The following is a 20,502-nucleotide window of genomic DNA, read 5'->3' as shown; positions in this document are numbered from 1 at the left end:
CCTGAAAAACTCACAGTGTAATCGTTGCCAAAGGTGATTCTAATATGTATTGACTTAGGTGTGTGAATACTTATGTAAATGAGATATTTCTGTATTTCATTTTCAGTAAAAAAAATAAAAAATCCTAAAAACATGTTTTCACTTTGTTATTATGGGGTATTGTGTGTAGATGGGTGAGAAAAAAATGAACAATTTAATCCATTTTGAATTCAGGCTGTAACACAACAAAACGTGGAATACGTCAAGGGCTATGAATACTTTCTGCAGGCACTGTAGCTGAAAATGACTAAAACCATGTTTGCTTTAGTACATATATAATAAATTACAATATACAATAATAATATTTATTGGCACTTTATGTTATGGTACAGAAATGACCAGGGATTCTTTAATATATATATATATATATATGGTACAATTCTAATTACAAAGTAGTAACCTCTGAATTACTTATTTGTTGGGATTAGATGAATCAGGCACCACTAGGGACTATTTGTCAATCCATCTGTAATTTGCATGTCTTGTATTCATGGAGTATGTAAAATGAACTATGCAAAACTAGCTAGTCTAAATCCCAGCATATTCAAATATTCAGAGGAACAAGATTTCTAATGTCCGCTCTCTAATAGTATTTTCGACATAATCATGTTGAATGTATTGTTTGTAGCTTATAGCTATTTATACTATTGCACACACACATCTAAACATCTGAGTAGAGGGTTTGTCCATTGTGGTCCTCCCAGGTGACACACACCCTAGGTCTGTAGGCCATCCTAGTGACATCCAGCTCAGGCTTACACTGGAACCATGTTTGAAGCAGTTGATCCATCTGTTCCTGCTTGGTGATCCCATGGAGTCTCTCCTCCTCTTCATCCACCATGTCTTCTTCCCCCCTGTACCTGACTTCGGGTGAGAGAGGCAGTCTGAGTACTGTGTCTTCCCGCATGCCCTCGAAGAACTGCACAACGCACTTGCGGGCAAAATCGCGGCAGTGAAGGACGCAGGTCTCATCGAAGAGCTTCTGCTCGATGTCCAGGTAGTTGCTCCAGTAGCGCGTCTGGAGGTTGGTGGCGTGGTCGTCGAAACAGGGCTTGATGAGACGGCCCAGCGCACCCAAGAGAATGAAGAAGAGGAGGATAGACCAGCCAATCGCCTGTCAGGAAATACAGTACAAAGCATTGGCATTCTCGAATGGAGAGTGGAGGACATCAGTCATCAGGGTGATTGTTTCTGACACACCCCGGTTTAGGAATGGGATTTGACTGTACAAATAACGAACAACAGCCAGCCTACCTAAGTAGTACAACAACATTTTTTTAAATCCCTTTGAATACTAAACCCATCAACTCAAATACGCAAAGTAAAGACATGCGTTTCAGAGGTATTTAAAAATGGGAGTACACTCACTTGGGAGTAGCAGCGCACGTAGCGTGAAACAGCTTTACGAAATGTGCTGTTCCTGAAGATCATATCCTCCTTGCAGGGCACCTTGGCCATGAGCTTGATCAGGTCCAGGCCAGTAATGTTGGGCATGCCTGTGAAAGTATAGAGTACAACTAAAGTTTGTGTTTGAGTCCAAGTTAAAAAATGATAGTGGACAAGACTAGACTATTTTGACTCTGGGTGAGGGTTTGGGTGAAAGTCAGAGTTAGTTACAGGGCTATGAGTTAAGGTTATGATTGACAGGTGTTTCGGGCTATAGTTACCTGAGAAAGGCTTGGGGTCTACACTCATGCTGAAAGCACAGATGAAGATCTTCCCATCCAGCAGAGTGACCAGAATCCACACCATGGGCGCCAGTAAAGCCCTCTGCATCATGGCAGAGAACATGTACCTGCAGCGGGTTAGGAATAACATCCCAATAATTACAGGAAGTAGTCGTCGTTTTTTGGACGAAAAGCTGTGATGGTAGTGGTCGTAAACACAGGAACATGTGGTTTGACAGCAGCACTTGACAACTCACTTGACAATGGCAGGATTTTTGCTTCTCTTCCCAATGGGCCTCAACCATTCTTCCATCATGACCCCTGTGTGTCGATTGACCAAGATTCCCAGGAAGAAGAATATTAAAGGCGGGACAAACATCACCCCCAGTGCGTAGAGTTTGTTGTATTGTGGAATACAGGGGCAGTTGAAGTCAAAGCTGGTGTAGAGCTTCACACTGATCAGGGCCAGTACAATACAGATTCCATTTGATATGGACTCGGAGTTGGACTGGAAATACTGCAGAACTAACTTCAGACGGTCCATGGTTTAGTGAGACCGAAAACTTATGGCACACATATGACAATGATCCGGTAAAGTGGTCAGGCTAGGTTAACACACTGTCAAAATAGATACACAGTACAAAAGTAACCACAAACACCTTATTTTTAAAAACAAGATTTGCCCTACCACAAAATAGTCCTCACTGAAGAATCAACTTAATTCCATTGTTGAATAAAAAAAAAAAAAGGTAAATACCGTACTAGTATTTTTTTTGGGTCGAGTCTCGAGAGTCAGAGCAGAGGTTGAAAAACGCACAAGCCAGGTTAGTGTCATCTGACCACACCCCAGTAGTACGTGTGCAGGTCGGAGCACAGCGACAGAGGCTTTAGGAGAGAATGGAGGGTGTGTTCACTAGCTCCTACTGTGCAGGTGCAACAGAGTTCAACACTGTATAACAATTACTGATCTTTGAATGACAGGTGCTTGTAATGACTTTGCTGTACTCTTATAAGAGCCAGAGCCTTTTCTACCAATTATTTTTTACTCTGAATAACCCCAATGTGAACTGTTCACGTGAACTTTTGGTGGCTCACATTGCTTCCCAAACACGACATATGATACATAGTTTTATTAATACATGTGAAAATGGATACTCCTTTCAAAGACAAAGGTGCATTCACCAGTGCTGCTTACAGACAGACTATGTACCTCTATAAGAAATAGAACTCACATGATTATAACTACACATTCAAGTGTTTGTTTATTTTTAGAAAACAAGTTGCATACAAAACAATTAAAAGGACATGGTCTCAGCATGCATAAAGTGCTTGGAGTTTTGCTCCAACATACAGTGTCAATGAACCCGTTAAGTTCAGCATTTACTTTAGCATGCATTTTGAAAAGTAATTGATTCCAATTCAAGTGGGGCTTATGAATGATTATTTCAAGTGATTTAATCGCCGCACCTAAAATGGGCAAAGGTCCAACCAGCATCCAAATCCACAGCAAAAATAGCATAATGGCAGTTATGAGATTTGTCTTAAGATTTCAAAATACTTCATTATACACTGAGTGTACAAAACATGCTCTTTCCATGACAGACTGAGCAGGTGAAAGCAATGACCACTTATTGATGTAACTTGTTAAATCCACTCCAATCAGTTTAGATGAAGGCAGGAGACAGGTTAAAAATTATTTTTAAACATTGAGACATGGATTGTGTTTGTGTGCCATTCAGAGGGTGAATGGGAAAGACAAGATTTAATTGCCTTTAAACAGGGTATGGTAATAGGTGCCAGGTGCACTGGTTTGAGGGTCAAGAATTGCAACGCTGCTGGGTTTCACAACAGTTTCCCACGTGTAAGTAAAATGGTCCACCACCCAAATCGCCAACTGTGGGAAGCATTGGCTTCAACATGGGCCAGCATCCGTGTGGAACGCTTGACACCTTGTAGAGTCCACGCGCCAACAAATTGAGGCTGTTCTGAGCGCAACTCAATATTAGGAAAGTGTTCCTAAAGTTTTGTACACTCAGTGTATATGAACACTAGCTTCTGGAAAACAGGAGTCGGTCTCCACCATAACCAACAGCATTTGACAAACTCCACAACAAAAAGATAAACATTTACCATAGGCAGTAAAGAAAACGACATCAACTTTAGTATAAAACAGTCGTTTCAGGAGAATGGGTTGAGTAAGTCCTCTGGTTTCCGTCTCAGTTGGTTCAGTACTACAACGAACATCAGAGCAGTGGACCCTTATGATCCAGCTCTAGCTTAAGGTTTTTTTAGGTTATGCCATTAGGAGTATCACGTCTGCGCCTTTCAAACTTAGGTCAAGCTGATCTCCGATGATTCCTTGGCGTCGATCACCTTGAAAACGCCAACCTTCTGTTTGGAGCTGCTCTTGGCCTTGTCTGGAAAGAGACAAAATGGTTACATTACACACAATACAACGGAGGCCAAACAAAAGCAAGGTTTCATCAGGTGACCATGTTACGGGGTGAGGCACTGGTGCTCTGCAGTGGTAAAGCATCCTGACAAAGACCGAGAACTTTAGTATATTGTGACGCAGGTATGATCAACATCTCATTCATGATAACAGCAGTTGTGAATTGAATAGAACCCACAGCTTAACTCACCCAGAAGGTCACTGCGGTCCAGCAGAGCCTCCAGGTCCTTGTCACTAATGACCTTCCCTTTGGTGCTTTTCACCTCCCTGAGGAAGACAAGTCATCAGATAACCATAGACTTCTGACCAACCTAATATAAAATATTTCTGAGTTTCATAATGAAAATACAATATGAAAATTGATCAACAAGAGAGGGGGAAATAACACTAAAAAACAAGTACTTCTCGTAATCTCTGGTGTTGAGAAGATCCATCAGCTCAGACACGTCGACGCAGCTCTTGGTCTGTTTGAGCTCAGCCTTTCCTCCTTTGAATTTTTCTAATAAAAAAAAGGTCTGGTCAGTCAATTCAGAGAATTAAATTCCTCAATTCAATTTTCACATTAATTCCAAAAATTCTATATCATCCCCACAATTCCCTCAGGCTGATCATGTCACTGTTCAGACAGCCTAGCTATACAGGAAATCTAGTTGATAGTGCATTAGTAACATTGTCTCAAAGTCTAAACCGTGGGGGGGGGGGGTTCTACTAGGTTAATAAACATATGGAATGGTTGAGGTCCTACCATGGATCATTTAGTAATTTGATTTTGAATTTTAGGTACACTATTATTTGATAAAATATAGAATTTAGCCTTTACTACTATAGCCCATAGAAGCGCATTGAACATTTATGAATGCATCATAAGGAATAGGGCTTTAAAGTGTCTGTCCTATATCTAGGAGATAAGGAAGCTCAGGAAATGTTTTTTTTGTTGTTGACGCATTTAAAACCAAATTTTTGTTGGCACAAAACCACCTACATATACTTCCATTCATTTGTATGGATTACCTTCACACAAGTCCTTGTGGGGGTTGTAGAGCAAAACAGAGAACACCATCATGGTTGTGAGAGTCATCTTACCAGAGAGGACAGTTTGTAGGCCAAACCATTCAGACGTTTGGGGAAAAAAAATACAGATTTTCAGGATGTCTCACGGTCTGGCAAACGCAGCAGTAACTCGGCCACCTTCCACCGCAGATGCGGAAGGCCGACATAGGTGATTGAGACGCAGCCCATGCAATTAAACTGTTCTCTGACGGGGATGTTTTGTATTATGTCACTTAAATTGACACACGGGTGAATTCAAGAATTGAAATTTCAAATGAACACACCAGACAGGAGTTGAATATTTAAGTAGTTGAATATTTAAATGTATTTGGAAATACACTTGGAAAGGTTGTTTTTTGTCCTTGATCAAAAAAGGGGCTTAGGTGGTTGGCGTGGCAGGGAGCATGGTCGGCCATTTGAATTTGAGAACATTTTAGAGGCCCACCCATCTTGGCGGTATAGAGGCATGTTAGCATTTAAGTACATTCCCTGTAATTCTACAAATTTCTCCATGGAGCCACGGTACAATTTATGACCCCCACCCTCGGAGAGCGGGGCCACGGCCAGAAATCAGCCATTATTGACAGCGACCCTGGAGCAATTACAGATAAGTGCCTTGCTTTCACCTTGTCGGCTCGGGATTTGAACTACTGACTCAACGCTCTAACCGCTAAGGTACCTGCCACCCCATATCTCAAATACTATTTTCAAATGCATAGGAATGTATTTAAAATATACTGAACAAAAATATTTAAAACAAAATGCAACAATTTCATTGATTTTACATAAGAGGAAATCAGTTGAAATAAATAAGGCCCTAATCTATGGATTTCAAATGACTGGGAATACAGATATGCTTCTGTTGGTCACAGATAATACAAAAATCCTCACAATGGGACTCAGGATCTCGTCACAGTATTTTTGCACGTTCAAATTGCCATCGATAAAAATGCGAATTGGGTTTGTTGTCCGTAGCGTATGCCTGCCCATACTATAACCCCACCATGGAGAACTCTGTTCACAATGTCGACATCAGAAAATTGCTCGCCCACAAGACGCCATACAAGTGGTCTGTGGTTGTGAGGCCGTTTGGACATACTGCCAAATTCTCTAAAACGACTTCGGAGGCAGCTGATGAAAATAACATTACTTTATTTCAGTTCATGAAACATGGGACCAACACGTTACATGTTGCGTTTATATTTTTGTTCGGTGTAAATATTTGATAAAAATACAATTTATGCGCCGTGAATATACCAGACACTCAAATACAGATGCATTTGAATCCAGGTCTGGAACACACACTCCACAATAGTTTTGTATTCTGACATATTTAGCAGCTCTTCCATGCACCTTCTATTAAGGTGGGTTTCACATTTACCTCAATGTAATAACAGTTTTGATGTGTCCTGGATGTGAGAGGCGTGGTACTCTACTCACTCTTGTGAATGACCATCTTCTCCAGCTTCCTCTTGGCTGACGCTCTCTCCAGGATCTTCTGGTCGATGGTGTTGGCAGTGACCAGTCGGTACACCACCACAGGTTTTGTCTGCCCGATACGGTGGCATCTGTCCTGGGCCTGCAGGTCAGCCTGAGGGTTCTGACAGAAGAAGAGTTGATTCATTATCGTGTGGCACTAGAAAAATCAGTACCAAACATGTAGCAGTAAGCAACAGTTGTTAAGCTCAACCTGAGAGCATGAGTTCGACACCTACCCAGTCACTGTCAAAGATGATGACCGTGTCAGCAGCAGTCAGGTTGATGCCCAGGCCACCTGCTCTGGTGCTCAGTAGGAAGAGAAATACCTCTGGGTCAGAAGAGAACTTGGTCATCTGCAAAAAAAAAAAATAATAATTACATACGGAAGGAAGAATAAGCTCACAACAAGAAATATTGACAGAGAAAGACTGCTACATGATTATAAGTAGAGCTGCACAATATGGGCAAATGTCATTTGAGCAAACACCGCGATTTACTTGCAATATTATTGTAACTCGATGGTTGGAATATAGTGGGCAACTCGAATACAGTGTTGTTTAGCATGACAACGAGTGAAAAAAAACAGGGAGGGGTTGTGATGGGCAGGAACCAAAGTGTTGGTGTTGTCAGTGTTTCCCAGGGGGGCCTAATTACATCCTACAAAAATAAACGTTAGTTCATATACATTATTTTTTTAATCTGTCAATTAAAATGAATTCATTAGGCCCTAATCTATCGAATTCACATGACCGGGAACACAGATACACATCTGTTGGTCACAGATACACATCTGTTGGTCACAGATACACATCTGTTGGTCACAGATACACATCTGTTGGTCACAGATACACATCTGTTGGTCACAGATACACATCTGTTGGTCACAGATACACATCTGTTGGTCACAGATACCTTAAAAAAGGTCAGAGCGTGGATCAGAAAACCAGTCATATCCAGTGTGACCATTTTTGCCTCATGCAGTGCGACATCCTTAGCAAAGAGTTGATCAGGTTTTGATTGTGGCCTGTGGAATGTTGTCCCTCTCCTCTTCAATGGATGTACGAAGTTTCTGGATATTGGCGGGAACTAGAACACACTGTCGTACACGTCAATCCAGAGCATCCCAAACATGCTGAATGGGTGACATGTCTGGTGAGTAAGCAGGCAATGGAAGAACTGGGACATTTACAGCTTCCAGGAAGTGTATACAGATCCTTCCAACATGGGGCCGTGCATTATCATGCTGAAACATGAGGTGACGCGGCAGATGAATGGCACAACAATGGGCCTCAGGATCTCATCACATTCAAATTGCCATTGATAAAATGCAATTGTGTTCGTAGCTTTTGTCTGCCCATACCATAACCCCACCACTGTTCACAACATTGACATCAGCAAACCGCTCACCCACACAAGATACAGTTGAAACCGGGATTCATCCGTGAAAAGCACACGTGGCCATTGAAGCATGCCAGTGGCCATCGAAGGTGAGCATTGTCTACTGAAGATGGTTACAACGCCGAACTGCAGACAGGTCAAGACCCTGGTGAGGATGACGAGCACGCAGATGAGCTTCCCCGAGACGGTTTCTGACATTTTGTGAATAAATGATTTGGTTGTGCAAGGCTACAGTTTCATCAGCTGTCCGGTTGGCTGGTCTCAGACCATCGCGCAGGTGAAAATGCCAGATGAGGTCCTGGGCTGTCAAGGTTACACATGGTCTGCGGTTGTGAGGCTGGATGGACCTACAGCAAAATTCTTTAAAACGATGTTTGAAGGGGCTTATGGTAGAGAACCGAACAGTATATTCTCTGGCAACAGCTCTGTGGACATTCCTGCAGTCAGCATGCCAATTGCACACTCCCTCAAAACGTCAGACATCTGTGGCATTGTTGTGTGACAACTGCACATTTTAGAGGGGCCTTTTATTGTCCCCAGCACAAGGGGCACCTGTGTAATGATCATACTGTTAAAGCAGCTTCTTGATATGCCACACCTGTCAGGTGTTTGGATTATCTTGGCAAAGGAGAAGTGCTCACTAACAGGGATGTAAACAAGTCTGTACACACAATTTGAGAGAAATAAGCTTTTTGTGCGTATGGACAATTTCTGGGATCTTTTATTTCAGCTCATGAAACACTTCACATGTTGCGTTTATATTTCTGTTCAGTCTAGATATTACATTAATCAAAAGGCAGAGAAAAATGTAACATTCATGCGTCGCCTATTCCTCTCCAACATACCGTTGCACAAACAATATGCTGATCTAGTCCTACAGCACCATAGCCTGACGACTCACTACATTCTCCCGCTGCTCTGTCTTTCGCTACATACTTCGGCCATCATTGAAGTCGTTTGTGGTGATGAGGAGCATTGTACAAAAGGAAGACATCAGCGATTGGATCGCCTCTAACCAATCAGAGTATCAAAGCCAATGACGAATTGACAACCGCCGCTTCACCTACGTGTGTTCTGGCTCAACCCATCGGTTTCTGGACCCGAGTCTCGGTAGCCAGGTAAACCACACCAGTGGTATCAGACTGTATTAGCTAGCTACGTTTGCGCTGGCTCTATGCCTTTAGCTAACACCGATTATTTTGGCCCCAACTTGCTAAGAGAAGACTAACTAGCTGTTTGCAGAGAGTTCTATACACAAAGTAATAGCAGACTTATAAAAAGCATGTGGATTTATATTAAGACAAGGTGGAAAGCAGCATCTTTGTCTTTACGATTTAGTTTTGTTGACCATGAGCGAACTTAAAAGGAACAGCAAGTGGGTAAAGCGAGCAACTGCGCTCCTTGAGTGACGGGCCGGGGCTTGGTGTGTGCGTGCAGCGGGAGAGAGACGGTTCAAGTAGCAAACTATAAAATCGGATGTTAAACACCGCGGCGAGGAGCTTCAAAATATTGCAGACATGTGCAATTTAAACATTGCACATGTCAATATCAAAATTATATTAATTGTGCAGTCCTAATTATAAGTGCTTTATTACTGCTTTAAGGATAATTCCATTGTGGGGAGTAGACCATGCCACTACTCACGTTCTCTTCTCTGTCGGGATAGGCCATGCTCCCATCCAGTCGGCTGTACTGGTAACCCCGCAGGTAGCAGTAGTCCATTAGGATATCCAAGATGGACGTCATCTGGCTGAAAATCAGCACCTGTCCACAAGGTACACAACAGGTCAGAAGTGGTCACAAACATCTTCCAATACATATTTCTGGTCAAGTTTGATTTTTAATCCCCAAAAATCTATCACTTGACTGAGGACATTAAGTATAACAACTGAATTTGGACTTTTACCTTGTGTCCTCTCTTCTTCAGCTCTGGCAGCATTCTGTCTAGAATGAGGAACTTCCCTGAGGTCTGGACCAGTTGCTCATCAATCTGCAATGGAAAGAGATTCAAAGGGTGAAACAAGATCAAGTATTTACATGAGCTACACCAACTGGCAGTCTAACTCCCTAAACACTCTGACAAAGCCTCTACTTAGCTGTGCTGAGTGAAGTCATGAACGCACCCACAACATTCATTGGCCATGTAATTTCTACATTACCTTGAACTGCTGAGTGGCAGGGTCCAGTGGGTACTCTATGAGGTAGGGGTGGTTACAGCACCTCTTCAGCAGCATGAGGATGTTCTGCAGTTTCAGGTTGATTTGGGAGTCCAGGGGCATCTGCACGTCCACAACCGGGGCGGGGCTGGAGAGGACCGGGACAGGCAACGAGTTAGACCTCTGCTGGGGCAACTCACTCACGTGCAACTATCAACCTCAAGTCTTTAGTTAATTTATTTTAAAAGGGAGCACACATTAAAATGTTTAACATTCACAGAAAGAAAATGGAATTGGTACAATCATGTAGTGTGTCTTCATGGACACGTGTGCATCAAGTCGTATAACGGAGAAAAGATGGACTTGATCAACTGTCATTGGTATGACCAGTGCACCCCCTAGTGAGTAAAGGCACAAGCATTCAAATATAATCATCCCATTTCTATGGTCACCGCAGTGTTTGCTTCACACAGAACACTGCCATAGAAGATATTCTGACCTCTGCTCAGCCTCCTTCTGAACCCTCTCCAGGTATTTCTCCAGGTCGTAGGGCGTGTCACCATCAGTCTCTTTGTAGTCCACGGGCCTCCTGGTCCTGCGCTTAGGCCTGCCGTCGGCCGTCAGCACCACTGGAGCCTCCACCTGACACGTCAAAGGGGACACGTCTGTTAGAAAGCTCCTTCAAACCAAGTCTGGCCTCTGAAAAGTCGGCAATACATACATTTGCCATTCTATATAACAGTGTAGCAGTGAACTGAGGGCCTTACCTTCACCTGGCCCAGCACTTTGGCGATGGTCTTGTTGACCACAGCAGTGTAAAAAGACTCCTGTTTGGCAGTGAGTGGGGCGTACACAACAATCTCCTTTTTGGGCGGCACCTCCAACGTCACGTCAGCCTTCAGTCTTCTCAGCAGGAATGGCGTCAGAATCTGCAGATGAAAGAAAGTTTATAGACTACCTACTGGTTTAACCATTTTATCTTTTCCAGTGTATTGCAGAGCTAGTCAGTCAGAGGGCTTACCTGGTGGAGCATGTGCAGGATGTTCTGCTCTCGTTCGTTAGCCACAACATTTTTTGCATCCGAACCAATGGTATCGATGTCAAACCACGACTCAAAGCTGTACAGATATAGGTGAAGGGCAATTACACTTGATTTTTTAACAAGGCAAAATTTAAAAAAATACATTCCATATAGTCCCAATCCAACAGTAGAGATTGACAAACAGACATGTCCCCTACCTCTTGAGGTCGTCAAACACCTCAGGCAGAAGGAAGTTGAGCAGTGACCACAGCTCAGCCAGATTGTTCTGCAGTGGCGTGCCCGTCAGGAGCAGCTTGTTGTCCGTGGGCAGCATCTTCAATTCCCTCACCAGTCGGCAGTTCAGGTTCTTGATCCTGTGGCCCTCATCCACGATCAGGTACTTCCAGTGGAAGCGCTGGGGAGGAAAAGCAGGGGGGGGTCATCAGCGAGGGGCTGAATGGGTTAAATAGGTGGCACAAGTTGAAGTATGCATGCATAACTCAAACTTCTACGCAAATTTACCTTTGATATCAATGCATTACTTTCACGAAAAGTTATGCTCATGCCCTTCAATAGATAAGAGCTCAGTATCTTAAGTTCCAACCAACAGCTACATCAGAATACTAAGTACAGAAAAGTAACACATGTAACTTCTACAGCCTTCATAGAGATATGAGTAGGGGAGTTGGGGCCTACCTGCAGAAATTTCCTGTCTATCATGGCAATCTCAAAGGAGGTGACCACCACAGGGAACATGTTGTGAGGTCCCTGGGGCTTACGAATCCGCTTTAACAACGCCATCCTATCCTTAGCAGGCCCATGGTACAGCTGCACTGACACCTTACAACACAAGATGAACATTGACAATTTAACAGTGAAGTCAATCAGTAATTGGCATTGGTGATACACATGACATGAACTCCCTTTGAAAATGGTATCAATAGCACAACTTCTGTAATACCTTGAATACTTATTTTTAGCGAGGAGTGTTTTTAAAAATGTTTTACCTCTGGAGTGAAGCGCTTGAACTCATTGATCCAGTTGGGCAGAGTGGACAGGGGGGCCACTACCAGGAAGGGACCCATCACCTTTCTCTCCAGCATCATGGCCACGTGGGCGATGCACTGGATGGTCTTCCCCAGACCCATCTCATCTGCCAGGATCCCATTGATACCATTCTCCCACAACATCTGGAGAAAACAAAATACAAGCACACCAAGGATGATATGAAATACTGTATCTATGATCAAACAAACAAAATGTGCATAACCAACAGTCCACACTCACCCTGAGCCACTCCACACCCTCTATTTGGTAAGACCTCATGACTCCCCCAGTGAAGAGCAAGGGCTGCTGGGCGGGCACAGCCTGCCCGTTCACCTTCCTGTCTGGGTCCAGTAGATGCTTGGCATTGTCTCTCACAGTCTCTGACAGACGGCCCTTGATGTCAGCATTGGAGTCACTCATCTTTTCAATGTCCTCTGCTTCTAGCTTCTTCATCCCAGGGACCTCCTGTTATTCATGTACAGAGATATATTATTGACATTTGAGGTACGGTACATCTAAACACTCTCCAAGTTCTTGACTCTGTAAGAGTAAATCAGTCCAAAAATGTCCCTTGCAGTGAATAAACAAAAGTCCTTTACCTCTTCCTCCACTTTACGTTTCTTGGCCTTGGACATAATTTCCTAAAACAAAAACATGGGCCAAAAAGTAATGTTAAAAAAAGTCAGAGTGAAATAGGCCTTGATTTATATGTTGAGAGACACCGTTTACCTCTTTAGACATGACATCAGCAATTTTATAGTCTTCCTCTCGCTCCCTTTTATTTTTTTCAACTGAAAAAACAAAGAAACTTAAGTCGGATATTGTCACTATAAACTGTTTCCACATCAACTATAGAGGAACTCAATTGTCATGGATGCAAAGTAATGGAACACAAGTGCTGCCTACCTCTCCCAGCCTTTTTGCCAATGCCCTGTGATAGAAAAGTTGATAAGGTTAGTGATTAAGGAGCTGCAGGCAGTAATTGTAACAGAAACATAAAAAATGACTCAAAGAAAATAAACTCACTCACCTTCTCTGCCTTCTTTACCAGTCTTTCCTTCTTCAGCATTTCCTGGGTTTACAGGGCAAACGTACAGTTAGAGACAGCTTTTCAAAGACTCCTCACACTCCTTGGGTAGATTTGACCCCTGCCTTTTTTTTTAACGTTTCCATGCATTTTCTGACCATCAAACATGAGTAAGAAAGCAATTAGGGATAGCTACAGCAGAGTTCTCCATGAACATGACCGCAGAGGAAGACTGGGAAGAGCAGGGCTAAGGAGCCAAGGTACATTACTGTGGTCATTTGCATTTGTTCAGCCATCACACATGAGCGGTAACAGGATAAGTAGTTGTACAATATGCTGTGCAAGGGCTACTTCTAATGTTCACACCCTTTGCACTGGTATTAGACTTACCTCCTGCTGCTGCTGTTCCATCTTCGTAAGAAGAAATTTGGAATATATGTTACTTTTCTCCAGCAAGTGTTGCAGTCTCTTGAAGCGAATGTCATGAGTTTCCTTCTTCTGAGCTTCTCGAGCCTAGTAAAAAAAAAGCGAATGTCAATGTTGGGCATTAACAACATCCACACTTGCCGAACAAGACCATTACAGTTTTCAAAGATGTTCAACAAAATAATTTGAACAAAAACCTTTTTCATAATCTCCTCTTCTTTTTTCTCTCCTTTCTCCACCAACTGCATCTCCTCTTCCTCCATCTCTTTTGTGATGACAACTTCAGACACTCCATCTTCAGCTTTCACACTTGCAGCTGCTGAGAACAAGTGGTGATATGGTTAATTTACATAAAGGGGAGAATTCTCAATCAGCTAGCAACTTCTAATGATAGTTACTTCATGCTATTTACCCAGGGCTGGCCAATTAATGCATTTTTAAACTAACTTTACTTACGACTTCCAGGCAAAGTCTCCTCCATAGCTGTACCCAGCGGTTCTTCAGATTCGTTAGGCTTCGGACAATGAGGAGACACGCTTCGGGTTTCTTCCTTTACACTGTTGTTAGTGAATATTCAATGAATAAGAGTGTGATACATAACCTTGCCTGTGTTAACTGTATAGCAAGTTAGCAGTTCAGCTAGCTAGCCTTGAAGCTATGAAACACCACACTAACGTTATTACCATTACGCTCGGGCAATTGCTTTGTCCCGCAACTAGCCATTGCAGACGGCTCGTTTCAGAAGCGTCGGTAGCCAGGCATCGTTAATCAACCAATTCTAAAATATTCGGTTTCACCAAGGTAACGTATCCAAACAAGAGGCATATCCAATATCTCTAGGAACAATACCTAACGTTACGATTCGACGTGTTGAACGTGTCCTTCGCTAACAAAAAAAAGCATTTAAAAACACGTTATCCAGGGTCTCCCATTTTCCGCATGTAGAAGACCGATTGTTACGTATGTAACCACGGTTATGTGAATTATATGGATCACTCCAATATATTGGTATCACTCCGCAGCGGAGGGATACATCCGAGGTGAAGATTTACAGATTGATCCATATAGCTCACATAACCGTGGTTACATACGTAACCTTCGTTATGTTTCACTATATCGGATCACTCCAATATATTGGTATATCCGTATCAGATTAGTCGGTGCTAGAGGGACCTGGCCAGCCAGCGGCAAAGTCCCAGCGCTGGACCGTTAACCTGTTATGGCTAGGGGGCAGTATTTTCACGGCTGGATAAAAAACGTACCCGATTTAATCTGGTTACCACTCCTACCCAGTAACTAGAATATGCATATACTTATTACATATGGATAGAAAACACCCTAAAGTTTCTAAAACTGTTTGAATGGTGTCTGTGTATAACAGAACTCATTTGGCAGGCAAAAACCTGACAAGGTTTCATGCAGGAAGTGGCCTGTCTGACAAGGTGTCGTTCTTCTTGTCTCTGTTTATTGAAGAGTGAGGATCTTAGCTGTCCCGTGACACTTCCTACGGCTGCCATAGGGTCTCAGAAGGCGGTAAAAAGCTGAATCGTGGCTTTGCAGGCTCTGGCTGAAAAAAAGTAGCGCGTTTGGGTAGTGGCTGGTTACAGTACTGTGAGACTCAGGCTCGTGCCCGCGTCGACCGAAAGCTTTGTTTACTTTCCTCTGTTTAGCTAAATGGACATTCCCGGTCGGAATATTATCGCTTTTTTACGAGAAAAATGGCATAAAATGGATTTTAAACAGCGGTTGACATGCTTCGAAGTACGGTAATGGAATATTTAGAATTTTTTTTGTCACGAATTGCGCCATGCGCGCGACCCTGATTTACCATTTCAGATAGTGTCTGGGACGCACGAACAAAACGCCGCTATTCGGATATAACGATGGATTATTTTGGACCAAACCAACATTTGTTATTGAAGTAGCAGCCCTGGGAGTGCATTCTGACGAAGACAACAAAAGGTAATCAATCTTTTATAATAGTAAATCTGATATTGGTGAGTGCTAAACTTGCCGGGTGTCTAAATAGCTAGCCCGTGATGCCTGGGCTATGTACTGAGAATATTGCAAAATGTGCTTTCACCAAAAAGCTATTTTAAAATCGGACATATCGAGTGCATAGAGGAGTTCTGTATCTATAATTCTTAAAATAATTGTTATGCTTTTTGTGAACGTTTATCGTGAGTAATTTAGTAAATTCACCGGCAGTGTTCGGTGGGAATGCTAGTCACATGCTAATGTAAAAAGCTGGTTTTTGATATAAATATGAACTTGATTGAACAAAACATGCATGTATTGTATAACATAATGTCCTAGGGTTGTCATCTGATGAAGATCATCAAAGGTTAGTGCTGCATTTAGCTGTCTTCTGGGTTTTTGTGACATTATATGATAGCTTGAAAAATGGTTGTTTGATTATTTCTGGCTTGGTACTCTGCTGACATAATCTAATGTTTTGCTTTCGTTGTAAAGCCTTTTTGAAATCGGACAGTGTGGTTAGATAAAGGAGAGTCTTATCTTTAAAATGCTGTGAAATAGTCATATGTTTGAAAAATTGAAGTTTTTGTATTTGAGGAATTTGTAATTCGCGCCACGCCTATCATTGGATATTGGAGCAGGTGTTCCGCTAGCGGAACGTCTAGATGTAAGAGGTTAATGTGGAAGGGGTCCTGGCACAGCCCCTGGAAGGGTTGGCGACGCCCAGGACCGCTGAACCAACCGCAGAGGGAGGTGCCAAATTTACCCGATTGTACCTAGCAAAGGTGCAAAAGGAAGCCCAGCACAGATATTAGCGAGGGGCACTCCTCTCGGTAGAGCCCAGGATGCAGCCACACCTCATGTTGAATGTGCCACCACAGATCCCAGCACTGGCCTGCCAGCCAGGCGGTATGCTGTCGTAGTCTCAGACGATGAACCCCCTTCATAAACCTGGAGACCAAGGGATGGCGCCCCACTGGCCTGTCCATCCACCCCGCATGGCAGGCAGATATAGCGGCCAAATACCCTCTCAGTGTAGAGGCTGCCAAGGCCTCATCCAAGCGAGACTGCAGGTATTGGAGGACATACGGCACCCGCATGACTTGGGCACAACCTCAATACCTGTGCACCAAGAGCAGAACAACCGGTATACCGCGGTTGTAACCAGCGCCCTTGCGCTCTGCATGGTGTTCATTACACCCTTCTGTAGTCCTAACATGGACCATTGGTGCCGTTCAGTGGCCAAGCCCACAGACTGAGGTGGTGCGGCCTCGGATGCCAGAGTTCCCGACCTGAGACAGCAGGTCCGGTCTCAGGGGAAGTTGCCAAGGTGTCCCGGACAACAGGGATAGGAGAAGGCTGAACCAGGGTTGTCTGGGCCAGTATGGGGCCACCGGAAGCAGACAATGCACTGCCATCCTGGTCCTGTCCAACACAGCCTGGATCAGTGGAAAAGCGTAAGCTCCAGCCCTGGCCAATCGTGAGCCAGAGCATTCAAGCCCAGAGGCCCTGACATGGAGTACCACAGGGGGCAGTGTGCATTATCCTGGGAGGCAAACTGGTCCACCTGCACCATCCCGAACTTGTCCCACAGGAGCTGCACCACCTGGGGATGTAGGCTACAGTCCCAAGGTGGCAGGCCCTCCTTCGAGAGCATATCCGCTGCCACATTTAGTATGCCAGGTAGGTGCGCTGCTCGTAGAGACACTAGACGTCCCTGAGCCCAGAGAAGGCGCTCCCATGCCATAATATGGAGGCAGTGGGACCTCAGTCCATCTTGATGGTTGATGTAAGCCACAACTGTGGTGTTGTCCGTTCTCACCACGACAAGTCTTACCTTCAGATGCGGAAGGAAAGACTGCAGGGCCAGCAGTACAGCTCGGAGCTGTAGTGTATTGATGTGCCTGCCGCTCCAAGGGGGTAGCCAACAGCCGCTGGCCGACCTGCCTTTGGTCACCCCCCCCCCCAGCCAATCTGGGAGGCGTCTGTGCTGACCAGCTCCCGGCTGCACATCCTCAGCTTCTCCACCCCATCTGAGAGAAAGGAATGACAGCGCCACCTCAACAATGCCCTGAGACACTGTGCGGTCACCCGCAGCTGGCAGTGGTGCTTTGGGTGCAGCTGGTGGGAGTTGAACCACCGTTGAAGAGGCCGGAGATGGAGCAGGCCCAGGGGAAATCAACAACGAGGCCGCCATCAGCAAGCCCAACAGGCGTCGGCAGGTTAGGGCTGATACCACCCGCCCCGAAAGTTGTCGAGGCAAGATAAGATCGCCCGAAACCTTCTGGTGGTCAGGCATGCTCTCATGAGGACTGAGTCCAGTTCCATGCCAATGAAGGCCACCCTCTGGGTGGGCGTCAGACGACTCTTGTCGTTTACAGTAAAGCGAAGCCCACCAATGTGGGTCAGGAGCACGCCTCTGACAGGACCTGGGTGCTGGCCAGGGGACAATCAGCCAATCGTCCAGGTAATTGAGGATCAACAATCCTCGAGAAGTGCCAGGACAGCATCCGTGCACTTTGAGAAAGTGTGGGGTGCCAAGGAGAGGCCGAAGGGAAGCAGCATGAATTCGTAAGCGAATCAGAGGTACTGCCAATGACCTGGGTGAACAGGAAAATGGTAGTACGCAAACCACTGGTCCCTGGACACGACCTGCAACACGCGGGCTGGGGACAGCATGTGGAACCTCAGTACCTTCAAGTACCCATTGAGATTGCGGAGGTCCAGAATCGGACGAAATCCTCTGTCTCTTTTTGGGACCACAACGTAAGTGGAGTAGAACCCACCTAGCCATTCTGATGTCGCAATCCTGCGGACGACACCCTTGTCCCTCTGGAGCAGAGAAAGCAGGCGACACATCTCCATCACTTCCCGGAGGAGCTCCTATGTGCCCTCCTGCAGCCAGAAAAACAGAGTCTGCAGGTAGGCCTGCAACAGCATGGCCGTGTTGGTAAGGCGGCCAAGAGAGCAGAGGGACCCATATGTGGCTCTCAAGTCCGTCTGGATTTGAATGATTTGTAGGTAGGGCTGCAACAGCATGGCCGTGTTGGTAAGGCGGCCAAGAGAGCAGAGGGACCCATATGTGGCTCTCAAGTCCGTCTGGATTTGAATGAAAGACTCTTTTTGGGGGGGGGGCTCCAAAGTTAATGTCTCAACATAGTGGCAGCCCACCACCATACTCTTACATTCTGCAGGTGAAAGAACAAGGAAACCCTGTAGGGTAATTAGCAGAGAACTTAAAGCAATTCACAACACATACACAACTAGCCGATTGGCTTGTTTTGTAAGGCAAATACAGTTTGTGGCAGCAAGGGCCAGCAATATATTAATGGATGCACACAGAGTCGTAATGAACTCTAACGAAACAAGCACGACAAACCATGGGCGGAAGATACAGATCAACTGCACGCTGTAATTATAGCCCTCAAGAGGGGCTGGCCATATTGCCAGCTGCAAACAGCCAGTGAGTAACTTCAACGCAAGTCTGTTACAATTACCAGAGATTTACCAAGCGCACTTCAGAAAGTTTGTACCTCAAACCATACTGAAAATTAAAGAACGTGTGTCGGGGCCATGGGGTCTATACATATGGGCGGACCCCAGCCGTGACACAGGTGTACACGGGAGTAAATCCTCGGACCCCCCAAAGAGTCTCTCCCTCCACTGCGGAGTGATACCAATATATTGGAGTGATCCCTTACATCGTTTTTACCCTTACACTACTATGTGGTAGAATGGACTACAATGGCAGCCCAGTGGCACAGGCGGAAAATAGGATACTGCTGTATACAAAACGTGTTTTAAAACACTTATTTGATAGCGAAGGACACATTCAAAACCTCGAATCATAAGTATTCTTCTAGAGAAACTAAAATATATCTTGACTGTAAACGTTATTTTGGTGAAACCGAATAGTTTAGATTTGGTTAATCAAAGGACGCCAGCCTACGGAAGCTTCTGCAACGAGCCATCGACAAAGGGTTACTACTAACCTTATATAGCTGCTTGCAACAACAAATACAGTTTTGAAACAAACAGAAGGACTTACCAACTCATATTGAAAAACTGCCAAACTAGATATGTAGTAAAATGTTTACTACTATTTTCCTGGGATATTTGTTTGAAGAACACGTTACAGCAAGTTACACAACTTAAAGCATGCAGCAGTCTGTGTGTGAGAGTGTATAATGAAGAAGGCGGGGCTTCAACATTTCGCGCCAAAGTGGATAAAACCAATGTAAAAGACAGGGGTGACTGATATTTTGCAAAACCAAGTCTCTATATTTTTGGTTTGCAGAGCATCGAAAGAGAGAAGACTTGCTAGTATGATCATTATCAAGATCATATACACATTTTTACTCACAATATAATTGTTCAGAATTGAGATATGAAATCGCTTCATGAAATATGTACCCCTTCTTAGGATATCTAGATCCATTGCCTTAATATTTCCCGCAAAACTCTTGTGTTCATTCATTCGGCGACACCGTGGGTGATTCGTTTTGCATGGCCTGGCCAGCCGCCCGTGTACATGATAAACCATTCCGTTGGACTTTTAGAATGGGTAACTAGAAATAGTCGCGCTAAATATCTCAAAACTAAAAGCATAGTTTTTGGGACAAATCACTCACTCAACCCTAAACCTGATCTAGATCTATTACTGAATAATGTGGTGATTGAGCAAGTTGAGGAGACTAAACTGCTGGGTGTAACCCTAGATAGCAAGCTGTCATGGTCAAAACATATAGAATCAAAGGTTGCTA

General features: G+C 44.3%; 2 protein-coding genes across 3 annotated transcripts; both read right to left on the bottom strand.

Moving 5' to 3' along the window:
• Positions 1 to 422: 422 nt before the first annotated feature.
• On the bottom strand, positions 423 to 2,535 carry LOC106608665 (calcium homeostasis modulator protein 3). Its single transcript, XM_014206760.2, has 4 exons — positions 1,964 to 2,535; positions 1,707 to 1,834; positions 1,408 to 1,535; positions 423 to 1,153 (listed from the first exon to the last, which is right to left on the bottom strand). The coding sequence occupies exons 1-4, from the start codon at positions 2,248 to 2,250 to the stop codon at positions 701 to 703; spliced, it is 996 nt and encodes a 331-aa protein (XP_014062235.1). The 5' UTR covers positions 2,251 to 2,535; the 3' UTR covers positions 423 to 700.
• A 404-nt stretch (positions 2,536 to 2,939) lies between these two features.
• On the bottom strand, positions 2,940 to 19,938 carry LOC106606339 (lymphocyte-specific helicase). 2 transcript variants are annotated; one of them, XM_014202496.2, is made up of 23 exons: positions 19,788 to 19,938; positions 14,219 to 14,319; positions 13,960 to 14,081; positions 13,727 to 13,849; positions 13,340 to 13,381; positions 13,216 to 13,240; positions 13,039 to 13,100; positions 12,909 to 12,950; positions 12,550 to 12,774; positions 12,270 to 12,452; positions 11,959 to 12,102; positions 11,481 to 11,677; positions 11,263 to 11,359; positions 11,009 to 11,170; positions 10,741 to 10,883; positions 10,245 to 10,389; positions 9,992 to 10,075; positions 9,730 to 9,849; positions 6,924 to 7,040; positions 6,649 to 6,808; positions 4,561 to 4,657; positions 4,349 to 4,425; positions 2,940 to 4,123 (listed from the first exon to the last, which is right to left on the bottom strand). In XM_014202496.2, the coding sequence occupies exons 1-23, from the start codon at positions 19,793 to 19,795 to the stop codon at positions 4,038 to 4,040; spliced, it is 2,562 nt and encodes an 853-aa protein (XP_014057971.1). In that variant the 5' UTR covers positions 19,796 to 19,938; the 3' UTR covers positions 2,940 to 4,037. The 2 variants fall into 2 exon arrangements, with proteins under 2 accessions (XP_014057971.1, XP_014057978.1); XM_014202503.2 differs by having other exon boundaries at positions 13,960 to 14,078.
• Between the last annotated feature and the right edge of the window lie 564 nt (positions 19,939 to 20,502).

The sequence above is a fragment of the Salmo salar genome, chromosome ssa01 (assembly GCF_905237065.1).
Source record: "Salmo salar chromosome ssa01, Ssal_v3.1, whole genome shotgun sequence".
NCBI lineage: Eukaryota > Metazoa > Chordata > Actinopteri > Salmoniformes > Salmonidae > Salmo > Salmo salar.
This window is presented reverse-complemented; position numbering and strand designations above follow the sequence as displayed.